Source organism: Ruditapes philippinarum, unplaced genomic scaffold, assembly GCF_026571515.1.
Source record: "Ruditapes philippinarum isolate M1 unplaced genomic scaffold, ASM2657151v2 ctg4399_1_1_1_1, whole genome shotgun sequence".
Taxonomy (NCBI): domain Eukaryota; kingdom Metazoa; phylum Mollusca; class Bivalvia; order Venerida; family Veneridae; genus Ruditapes; species Ruditapes philippinarum.
In genome coordinates, this window is record NW_026862007.1 from 62890 (window position 1) to 74944 (window position 12055).

The 12055-nt window shown below is 32.4% G+C and overlaps 1 protein-coding gene and 1 long non-coding RNA gene across 6 annotated transcripts in view; one reads left to right on the forward strand and one right to left on the reverse strand.

The window, feature by feature from the left end:
• Nucleotides 1–12055, forward strand: part of LOC132717631 (tyrosine-protein phosphatase 10D-like) — a 64770-nt gene that overhangs the window by 33703 nt on the left and 19012 nt on the right. For all 5 annotated transcript variants that reach the window (XM_060701144.1, XM_060701141.1, XM_060701142.1 and 2 more), the window contains exons 18-23: nucleotides 6662–6792; nucleotides 7288–7380; nucleotides 7929–7995; nucleotides 9658–9905; nucleotides 10491–10746; nucleotides 11665–11854. In XM_060701144.1, the coding sequence (XP_060557127.1) occupies nucleotides 6662–6792; nucleotides 7288–7380; nucleotides 7929–7995; nucleotides 9658–9905; nucleotides 10491–10746; nucleotides 11665–11854 (985 nt within the window). The remainder of the gene's footprint in view (nucleotides 1–6661; nucleotides 6793–7287; nucleotides 7381–7928; nucleotides 7996–9657; nucleotides 9906–10490; nucleotides 10747–11664; nucleotides 11855–12055) is intronic.
• Nucleotides 2907–4256, reverse strand: LOC132717635 (uncharacterized). Its single transcript, XR_009623974.1, has 3 exons — nucleotides 3712–4256; nucleotides 3306–3375; nucleotides 2907–3004 (listed from the first exon to the last, which is right to left on the reverse strand). It is a non-coding gene; the product is annotated as an uncharacterized LOC132717635 (long non-coding RNA).

Here is a 12055-nt window from a genome sequence, read left to right on the forward strand (position 1 = left end):
TACTTATCAATACAGTATACATGATATTGCCAAGTTATATAATTGTGGCATCCATATTTCCAAGTTATTTCCCTTTTTTCACTTTGAAAATAGGGCCTTGTCTGGTTAACCTATTTCGGCAAGTTGGATTTATCTTAAATTTCTCCTAATTGCTTAATTTCTTTGATGATATCTTTCATATTTAGTAGGTGGATACCTTTGATGGTCCTCTAATTTTTTGTGGAGTAAGTGGTCTCTAGGGTCAAGGTCAAGGTCACTGGTTTAAAAAATATATATAAACATTTTTGCTCATACAGCCTTTACTTTTTAGTTGATGTCTTAGTTTAATACAAACATGCCAAGGGAGGTCCTCCTCCTTTGAGTGTAGTAAGGGGTCATTTGGGTCAAGGTCAATGTTACCAATGTCAAGGTCACCAATGTTAAAAATAGATTTTTACATTTTTACAGGTGTATTGACCTTATTCTATAGACAGATGTTATTTATAATTGATAGAAACATAAACTTTGATGGAGTTAGTGGTCAGTTGGGTCAAGGTCACCAGTGCTAAAAATAGATGTTTACACATTTGCTCATACAACCATTATTTATTGACAGATATATTTCATATTTGGTAGGAAGATAACTTGCATGGTATTCATCCTTTTGATTGGGGTAGGGATCAGTGGGTCAAGGTCACTTGTGCTAAAAATAGATTTTTACACTTTTGCCCATACAGCTTTTATTTATTGACAGATGTATTTCATATTTGGTAGGGAGATAACTTGCATAGTATTCTTCCTTTGGATGGTGTAAGGGGTCAGTTTGGTCAAGGTCACCAGTGCTAAAAATAGATTTTTACACTTTTGCCCATACAGCCTTTATTTATTGACAGATGTACATGTATTTCATATTTGGTAGGAAGATATCTTACATTGTATTCTTCTTTTGGATAAAGTTAGGGGTCAGTTTGGTCAAGGTCACCAGTGCTCAAAATAGATTTTTACACTTTTGCCCATACAGCCTTTATTTAATGACAGATGTATTTCATATTTGGTAGGAAGATAACTTGCATGAAGTTGAATATTTTTCAACTTCACAAGTCAGAGCAATGACTTGGCAACTTACATTTTCACAATTACAAAATGCCATGACTTTGTCAAGCTATATAAATTGTGTTTAAAATTTTTTGGCAATTTTTCTGTCCATAACTGAGTGAATGGGTAAACATTTTTTGAAATATTGCTACTGACAAGAATCAGAGCCGGGGGCATTTGTGTTTAACAAACACGTTCTTGTTTTTATCTCTTTTCACAGTGAATAGTCTATAAAATGTCATAAATGAGGTACTTGGTGAAGTATATAAAAATATAAATATGAAACATATTAAAATGTATTTAGTCATAGTCAGGTCTAAATCAGTAAAACCTGGTGTAAAGTTTAACAGTTATATGAAAGATGGTGATTTATGCTTATTTGTTTGTTTATACTTTAAGTAAGATCTTGTGCTGATTGATTTGTTATATGTATGTATGTAAGCCTGTGCAGGGGCGTTTGGGCCGAGTGGTTAAGGTCGTTGACTTCAAATCACTTGCCCCTCACTGCTGTGGGTTCGAATCCCGACAGGGACTTTGGATTCTTTCATGTGAGGAAGCTATCCAGCTAGCTTATGGAACGTCGGTAGTTCTACACAGGTGCTGGTTCGTGCCTGAAATAATGATTGGAAGACCTGAGGTCTTCCTCCACCAATAAAGCTGGAACATCGCAATATGACTTATACTGTGTTGATGTGACGTAAAACCAAACAAAAATAAAGCCTGTGCATAATAATGTTAATTTTGGTTTATAAGATAAATCCTTTAAGTGTACAATTGATACAATACTGCCGAAATGCTTGTATGAAATAAATATGGTAATTAATTGCCTAAAGTCGAGTGGCTTAAGCACAAGATCATTGCTAAACATATAAAACCCTATTTAAAATAGCAAAAATAATATTTTGTTCTGGAACATTTTATTCTGTTTATGTACATAATTCATGTGTGTTAAATAACAGAGACATTCTATGTTACAACTTTTTCAGGAATCAGCCATATAATAATGAAAACAATATAATTTTGCTGTTAATAGATTTAATAAAAATATTTCATAAGATACAGAGCTATAGCCTTTAATATACAGATTCATAGATTTTTACTGTATCTGTCATAATAATTTGAATCAGAAACATTATACACTCAAATATTTGATAAATTTCATTCTTCAAGTATATTATATCTTTCATTTTTCGATTACAACCCACCCTTACGAAATTCACTTATAAGTCACTTATAGGCTATTTTATATGTAGATTATACTTCACTTAGTCAATTTACCTATAAGTCAAGTATATGTATTTTAAATGCAAATTAGATGTAAGTGCAGTATATGTCTGGCATTTTGACATATAAATGAAGTATAAGTTATATATAAGTCACATATATGTGACATGTAAGTCAAAGATATGCTCAACTTATAAGTAACATATAAGTGTCTTATATGTTACATATAAGTGACTTATATGTTACATATAAGTGACTTAATATAAGTCACTTATAAGTAACATATAGGTCACATGTAAGTCACATATATGTTGCTTGATGTCAAAAAAGCTAAAAAAGAAAATAAAAGTTTAGTTATTTAATTTCAAAAATGTTTATTAATTTATATTCTTAGTCATATAAATGAGCAAAATACAAAATTCAACATACATATCCTTCAGTTTATTACACAGAATAGATCAGCTTACATTCACTATAACAAAAACAATTTTATTTCTAGCAGCAAGTTTTTGTAGGTACTGGTTTTCTTGGAATCAAACACTTTGTTTTATACAATTATTTTGCTGGAAGTCTGTCAGTGAGGAACTTTTAAAATCATAGATTTGATAAAACATTTCTGATTATTCAAACTACTATTTCCTTTATTGATGTCTGTTTCAGTGCTCTGTTTCTGTTTCCTCGGAGAACTTCATGTGGCTGTGTTCACCTTTAAAGATAAAATTCATAATTAATTAAAAAAGATGTGGGAATAAATTGTGTACTATTGTATATGCAATTATATTTCATATTTTTGATATCATCAAACTATATTAACTATTTATGCTTATGCATATACAAATATACTAAGTTACACAGTATCTCAATTTAGTGCACAAGTCACCAGTGTTGTTTAAGAACTACTAAAAGTCTCTACATTAAGAATTGATTAACTTCACTATTTGCAACAACATCTATTATGATTTTTTCTGGGTAAGGTTTAGAACAGTAAGTATAGAGAATAAAAATACCTTTTCAGGCTCAATATACTGCATATCATTATTCACCTGGCATCTCAAAGTAAGAACTGGTCCCACTAGCCTGCAATGTATGTAAAATGTAATATCAGATTTTTCCATTGAAAACAACAATAAAATGATAAATGATTACCCGTCTTATTCAGCTGCATAAAACTATTGACACTAATATAGTATTGATTGTACTATTTAGTCCTAATAATTCAATTCATCTTACAAATTAATTTCACTTTATATTAAATCTAGATTTAAATCAATTAAATGTATTAGTAAATGTATGAAGCTTAGAAATAAAAACAGCCATGATCTCTCAAGTTACAAATTTTAGTTTGCTGCCATCTTACTTTGATTGTTTAATATTTAAACTGTATCTGCATAAATGTAACTCAAAGGTACTTACCTGATTTTGTTGTATATCTTCTTGTCCCAGGTGATTCTTCTTGTCATTCTTATTTACCATAACTATACTTAAACATCTTAAACAAAACAATATCTCTAAAATTCCTAAAACATCAAGTAGATTCTCTGTGATTTCCACCAGCTTGCTAACCAAAATGTTTTAGACTTACAACAGTGTACCTGGGCAGGTCCAATATTATGTAAAACAGGGTAAAACCAAAAATCAAAGCACTCATCATTTCTATCTTACAATCATTGAATGTGAAAAAAATCAAATAACTAAAAGATATGTAAATTTTAAAAATCATTATACATTTTTGAAAAAGAAAATGCAATGTCCTTTTTTTTACAAATTCAGGATAGGAAATGTTATCTTTCCCCAAAATAATCAAATGGAACAGTCTGATTTGTAGGAATGACCAGTCAGAAAATTAGTCATGCACAGATGTGGCAAAGGCAGGTGGCCAGTTTTATCAGACCTCTGATCTGTGTGGTGTAAAAAATCAGTGGATGTAGAAAATATAAGCAATCATCAGGCATATTGGTTCCTTGATTTTATATAAATTAAAAGAGAAATATAAATGAGTTTATTTCAAGCACTGTTTTTTAGCTCACCTGTCACAAAGTGACAGGGTGAGCTTTTGTGATCGCTTTTCGTCCGGCGTCCGTCCGGCGTCCGTCCGTCGTCCGTCCGTAAACTTTTACTTTAAATGACATCTCCTCATAAACCACTAAGCCAATTTCATCCAAACTTCACAGGAATGTTCCTTTGGTGGTCACCTTTAAAAATTGTTCAAAGAATTTAATTCCATGCAGAACTCTGGTTGCCATGGCAACTGAAAGAAAAAACTTTAAATATCTTCTTTTAAAAAACAATAAGAGCTAGAGCTTAGATATTTGGCATGAAACATCTTCTAGTGAGTGTCTACCAAGTTTGTTCAAATAAAAGCCCTGGGGTTAAAATTGGCCCCGCCCCGGGGGGTCATTGATTTTCCCTATATGCATATAGTAAAAACTTAAAAAATCTTCTTTTAAAGAACTCAAAGAGCTATGGCTAAGATATTGAGTATCAAACATGTTCTAATAGGTGTCTACCAAGTTTGTTCAAATAAAAGCCCTGGGGTCAAAATTGGCCCCGCACCAGGGGGTCATTGATTTTCCCTATATGCATATAGTAAAAACTTAAAAAATCTTCTTTTAAAGAACCAAAAGAGTTAGAGCTAAGATATTTAGCATAAAACATGTTCTATTAAGTGTCTACCAAGTTTGTTCAAATAAAAGCCCTGGGGTCAAAATTGGCCCCGCCCCGGGGGGGTCATTGATTTTCCCTATATGCATATAGTAAAAACTTAAAAAATCTTCTTTTAAAGAACTCAAAGAGCTATGGCTAAGATATTTAGCATCAAACATGTTCTAATAGGTGTCTACCAAGTTTGTTCAAATAAAAGCCCTGGGGTCAAAATTGGCACCGCCCCGGGGGTCATTGATTCTCCTTATATGTGTATAGCAAAAACTTAAAAAATCTTCTTTAAAAAAACCCAAATAGCTAGAGTTAAGATATTAAGCATGAAACATTTTTAAGTGAGTGTCTACAAAGTTTGTTCAAATAAAAGTCCTGGGGTCAAAATTGGCCCCGCCCCGGGGGTCATTGATTTTCATTATATGTGTATAGCAAAAACTTAAAATCTTCTTTGAAAAAACCCAAATAGCTAGAGTTTTGATATTAAGCATGAAACATCTTCTAGTAAGTGTCTACAAAGTTTGTTCAAATAAAAGCCCTGGGGTCAAAACTGGCCCAGCCCCAGGGGTGTCATTGTTTTTAAATATATGTGTATAGTAAAAACCTTTAAAAAAATCTTCTTTTAAAAAGCCCAATGAGCTAGAGCTTAGATGTTTAGCATGAAACATCTTCTAGTGAGTGTCTACCAAGTTTGTGCAAATAAAAGTCCTGGGGTTAAATTGGCCCTGCAACGTTGGGGGGGGATGTGGGGGTTGGGGGGGGCTATATACAGGTGAGCGACCTCAGGGCCATCATGGCCCTCTTGTTATTGTTTAAATATCTAAAATACACTAGGCCTAAATGTCTTAAAAATTACACTTGTATATTCAAAAAATACACCTCTTTTTCTTGTTAGAATATCTTACTACAGCAAAATTAGGTCTGTAAGAAGTACAGTAGGTAAAAACATAGATTTCAATGTCTGTTTTAAGTTAGAAAAAACAAGAGTAGAATTATGCCTTGGGTGACTTTTATGTGAAATATTTTCCTTGTGAGAAAAAAATGACATGGAATTTCATTTCTGTCCATGGTAGCCTAGAAATCACTGATTGAATGCCATTTCTGTCCCAATTCCGCACAGAATCTGTGCCAAAATTTTGTACAGGTAATATACTTAATTGATAATCATTTTTCCTATTATCTTTTTTAAAACCCCCAGCTGTGTTCAAAAATTAATAAGCAACATTTAAAAAAAAAATCTTAATTGTTTGTGATTAAGGGTTAAGATTATATAGTATTTTAAATTATGAGTATTTTGATACCCATTGTGTTAAAGGAAAGAATAACAAATCAACTTCAATGAATTTTATCAATTTTTCTCATGTTTTTGTACTTAGTAATTTTTTCAGCTTTTCTCAGTAATAAAAAGTCTCGCAAAAGTTCTAAGTTTTCACTTATATCTAACATAGAAACTGGTTACTTCAAACTTCACCAGTATAAGGCACTTATAGGTGACTTGTATGTGACTTATATGTTGGGGAAAAAATGGCCAAAAGTGACTTATATGTAGCATATACCTATAACTGACTTAGACAGGTTTTTAGGTGATTTATAAGTGACTTATATGTAACTTATAGTTCTCTTATAGGTCAAGTATAAGTTGCATATAAGAAACATATAAGTCACTTAAAGTCATTTTGGTAAGGGCAAATAATTAATTGATTGTTTTCAGCTCCATCTGTTGTTCGAGATTTGACAGCAATGGAAAGTGCACCTACGCAAGTTGATCTGAGCTGGACGATGCCAGAATTCCAGAATGGGATTATAATTCAATATACTGTCAGCTATTTAGGACACAAAGGGGTACATATTTTTATGCTTTATTTCAATAATTTTAGATGTCTTTCTATGCTTTGATCAAATAGTTTCAGTACTTAAAATCACTTGCCTGTTTCTGCTTTGGTTTCTGCCAGGGACTTAGGATTCTAAATGTTTATACTAATACTCAGATGTCTACTCCAGTGCCAGTTCATGCCTGAAAATAATGCATTGAGGGAAACCTTACATCTTCCTCCACCAGTTTAACTGGAAAGTTCCCACTTGAGCTTAACAGTGTGCTTTTACATTACAAAAAACTAAAAAAAAACTTGCTGGATAAGTTTGAAATGCAGTGCATTCAATTTATGTTATAAAGATATATGCATGTCATTTAAATATTTTGACCATTTTCATACTTTCATTTTTGTTGTTCATGTTATGTGTAACACAAGTAGTTTATCTAGTCAAGCTTGCAAGAATATGTACTTTTGTAGAGTAAGGCAGCCTTGAAAATAGATCCATACTTTTACTTTTTTATAGACTGACACAGTTGAAGGCTCGGCAAAGGTCCCCTTTCCTACAACTAAACAAATCTTCACAGGTCTTAAAGCAGGATATACATATACATTCCATGTAAGTACATGTCAGATAGTTTGAGGGTTCACCGCAAGACTGTTGTAAGTCCCTCTTTATTTCATAAAAGTCTAGTGTGTAATAAACATGTTATTACATTTATAATAAAAATACTGGTGTAAAAATACCCCTGTATGACTCAAACCCAATAGATATCTTGGTTGAGTGGCAGTCACTGCTATCACAAGGCCATCATTATTATAGTTTATACTACAGTTGCTTATTTCAGTCTGTTAAGAAAGCATTTTGGAATTAATTTTTAAAAACATTGTCTTTATATTAGCAAAGACTTTTTCGCTGAGTTATCTGACCTTGAATTCAATGCAAACAAATATTTATACGAGGTCATGTTACCTGTCATAGGTCTATAACAAATTTATAATGCAGCAAAATTATTTAATATTTTATGATGATTGATTACTTCATAAATTGACTGCAGCTGGGTATATAGATTTTTACAAACAGGATGTTTATCCAATGAAAATGGACATTACAAACGTGCAGTATTATAAATAATGAATGGTATAATACATGTTTTATTTTACCAGGTTGTTGCGGAGACAGCTGCTGGTGAAAGTATGGCTGCCTCTATTATACTTCTACTTAATACATACAGTGAGTAGTCATTTACATTATTATGTTTTTGTCTTGAAGAACGAAGTAATGTGTATTATTATTATTATCCTTTTGTTAGTCCCCTACCGGTTTACCAGAGGGGACTTTAGGTATACCCTCCGTCCGTCTGTCTGTCTGTCCGTCAGTCCCTCCACAAAACTGGATCCCGCGATAACTTGAAAAGTACTGAAAATATTTTTATGAAACTTGATATATGGATAGATGGCAGTATGGAGATTATGCAGGTCTTTTTCTTTTCTTCCTATGTTGAAAATTCTGGTTGCTATGGCAACAAATAGGCTGAAAATATGGCAAATTTTACACATAAACTGGCTCCAGTGATAACGCAAAAAGTAATAGAAATATTTTTATGAAACTTGTAATATGGGTAGATGGCAGTCTGGAGATTATGCACGTCTTTTTCTTTTCTTCCTATGTTGAAAATTCTGGTTGCTATGGCAACACATAAACTGAAAATTTAGCAAATTTTACACATCAACTGAATCCAGTGATAACTCAAAAATTACTGGAAATATTTTTATGAAACTTGACATATGGGTTGATGGCAGTCTTGAGATTATGCATGTCTTATCTATTCTTCCTATTTTGAAAAATATTGGTTGCCTTGGCAAGAAATAGGCTTAAAACATGGCAAATATAACAATATTTGTGATTAGTCAAAAAGAGCTGAAATTTTTTATGAAATTGCATCTTTAATTCAAGAGTTATCTCCTCTTTAAGAATTTTGCTTTTAAAAATGTTATATTTTGGTAACAGGGATGTTTCAAATATTAACTTTAGAGTGTCCTTCAGTCCGTCTGTCTGTCTGTTCATAAAAACTGTTTCCTGTGATCACTTTTAAAGAACTTTTCCAACAAATTTACTTAAAATAGAGAAAAATTGAAACATTAGTGAATGGCCAATCAGAATGTTGATAGGGTTCTAACCGGTAGGGGACTTATGGATTGCTTGCAATACTATGATAATTGCTTGTTTGATTTGGTTTTAAGTGACATGGACATTGTGAAGTTCATCTAGTGACTTTCCAGCTTTACTGATGAGGGAAGGTTTGGTTGGCCTTAAGTGCATGACTGCATGCATGGTAACCCGGTGCCTACCTTTTGTAAGATAGTTGAAAATAGCTTCAGGTCATATTCCTGTATGGATGGATATTATTTGTCACTTTAGTGCAGTAACGGGTTAACTCCCTATATAATTTGATAGGCTTTAGCCTGTTACTGCACTAAGGTGACAATTTGAACAATGAAATATAATAACAAATATGTGAGAATACACATCAACAAAACAAAGCAATGTGTATCAAAGATCTGACAATATCTAGCAATGGAAAGGCATTAAGTGGTGCATACAAAAAAAGAGGCGTAGTGATTGGTCACCAAAGGCAAGATAAAGTCAAATTTACATGGAAATATAATGTTACTCTATGATGGACTTAGGCCTTAGAAAAAAACTGATCTATCATAAAAAAATCTAAATTTTAGGTCTTAAATGCTTATTTCAAATCAACAAGATCTTGGTAAGTATTATCCTTAAAAAAAAAACTGTCGCAATCGCTTTTTAATACATAATCATAATATTAATATTTTTACATCATTACTTAATTTGACTTGCATAATTTGACTCTGTATTATATTATCATAGAGCCTCCATACAAAGATGGTGTCGACAAATTCACTGCCATGCCAAAATCTGTTGATAGTAAGATAGCTGCACCAAGTCCCTACAAAATTGTGATGAACTTTACAAATGTGTTCTCGGACAAGTACGGAGAGGTCAATTATTACACTGTCATAGCAACAGAAGATAAAGACGCTATAGATATAAAGACAAAGCCTGTTCTCCCTGGCTGGAAAGTAGCGAGACAAGATGCTTCAATAAAGGCTTATCAGGTTGGTTTATACATTTACACTATTTATAATGATTTTACGTTTTTTTGCCTACCTGATTAGCTCATTAGGGAGAGCATTGAATTTGTAATCTTTGGGAGAGGCGAAATGTCTCCGTAAAAGTTGATCTCTGACATTGAGTCTAATGGTCACTGGTCTTTCACTGCTGACTTTAGAACTCATATAGGACTTTGCCCTAATTTTCAATATAAACTTGCCTGGCAAGCTATAACGAATAACATTTGGTCTATTGCACTTAGACTGTTGAGTTTGAAACATTGATTAAACGTATTTTATCGCAAAAAAAATTGTTGACAACAATTATATTGATATCTTTTGAGAGCAGTAAATTACTGAAAAGTTCACACTCCGTGAAAATGAGTCCTAACTTGATAGATATTGCTAAAACTTATCTTGTTTAATTTCAATCTTTTTACATTTTGCTTTTTGATCGAATTTCTATGTTTTACTTTTTTGCATAATAAAATTTTAAAAATAGAAAGAAGAAAAAATGCACATCTGAAGAATTAACATCATTTGTATGATTGCACACAAGGAATTCAAAAATGTTAACTGATCTTTTTACAGGTAATATCAAACTGTTCAACATTTTTTGATGCCGGGTCCTCGTGCGATGGCCAGTTTGTTGTGAGAACAAAGAGAGCGGCACAGGAAGTCGGATACAAGGTGTTCGAAATTGGTTCGGAAACTGGCTGTGAGAACAAGTTTTACTGTAACGGTCCACTGAAGCCAGACACCACGTATTATATACTTTTGAGGGCGTACACAACAATGGAATATGCAGATACCCCATTTTCTGATCCAATTAGGACTGCCGCTTTGCGTATGTTGCTTGAATTTCTTTCGATTCTCAGCAGATTTTGTAAAAATGCTTTACTGATTTTAAAACATAATTCGAGGGATTATCACAAAACTGTTGTAAGTCCTTCTTTATTTCATAAAAGTTACAGCAGTTTTGCGGTCAACCTCCGATATAAATGTTAGAAAATGCTTAAAGACCTATTATTCCCCAGAAATGCTTTTATTTTCATCTCTCAAATCTTTTTATTTTCAATGTCCTGTTTTAGTTTTTAAAAAAGTTACTCATTAGCCAATTGCCTGAACCGTCTTTTGCTTCTGTTGCCTTTTGACAATCAGTACAGTAAAAGTGATTTAGTATTTTGTATAGAAGTCAAAATGCAACTTAGTTTACATTTTGCTACTTTTATAACAAGTAATCTCACATTCAGTGATACTTTCTTCAGGTGAAAAGTATCATTCTAACATGCTCTCAAATCATTGTGTTAATAATATAAAACTGATGTTTGCCATTTGTAAAGAAGGAAATATTTATTTCTGAGGCAAACTGTGCCTTTAAACGATTATATCTTTTATAGATAAGCCAATAGAGTTATTTTTAAAAGTTTGCATATTATTAGATCAATAAAAACCAATTCTTTTCTGTAGCTTTTGACGTTTTGTCTTCTTCGGAAAACAATTGATGTTTATAAAATAACAAATGACTCAATGACTGTCTATTAAACTATACACTAAAAGAACGCTAAAAGTTAACGTGGAAATAAACACTTTGTCAAATAATATCTTTCATGCATTAATACAGCAATAAACAATACAATATACATATTCTATGTAAATCTATATATCCATATATTAGTTTGTAAACCTTTTTTTTTAAATTTTTTAAATTTATATGAGTGGAAATATCTAAGTGTAAAGAATTTTTGTTTCTATTTGTATTCAGCCGGGGAGTCAAAAGGTGCAAATGTCGGTGGAATAGTGGGTGGGGTAATTGCAGCTATTGTTGCGATCGCTATCATCATCATTATTGTTGTTATAATGAGGCGTAGAATGGATAAGAAAAGCAATATGTACAGACATAACCCTGGTGAACAGATGACCCATAGGTCGTCCCTGACCAACAGGAAGACATAGTAAGTTATCACTTCTGATACACACATTGCAAAATCAAACAGTATTTCCCAGATGTTGAAGTGGATGATACATGTGTACATTTGTAGACATTGATTAACTTTCTCCTTGATGCTAATGAGTATAATCCTGTAAGGATTAGTTGGTCGGTTTTTATCCTGATTTTGATGCATGTTTTAGTCATATCACGGCACTCAGTCCAC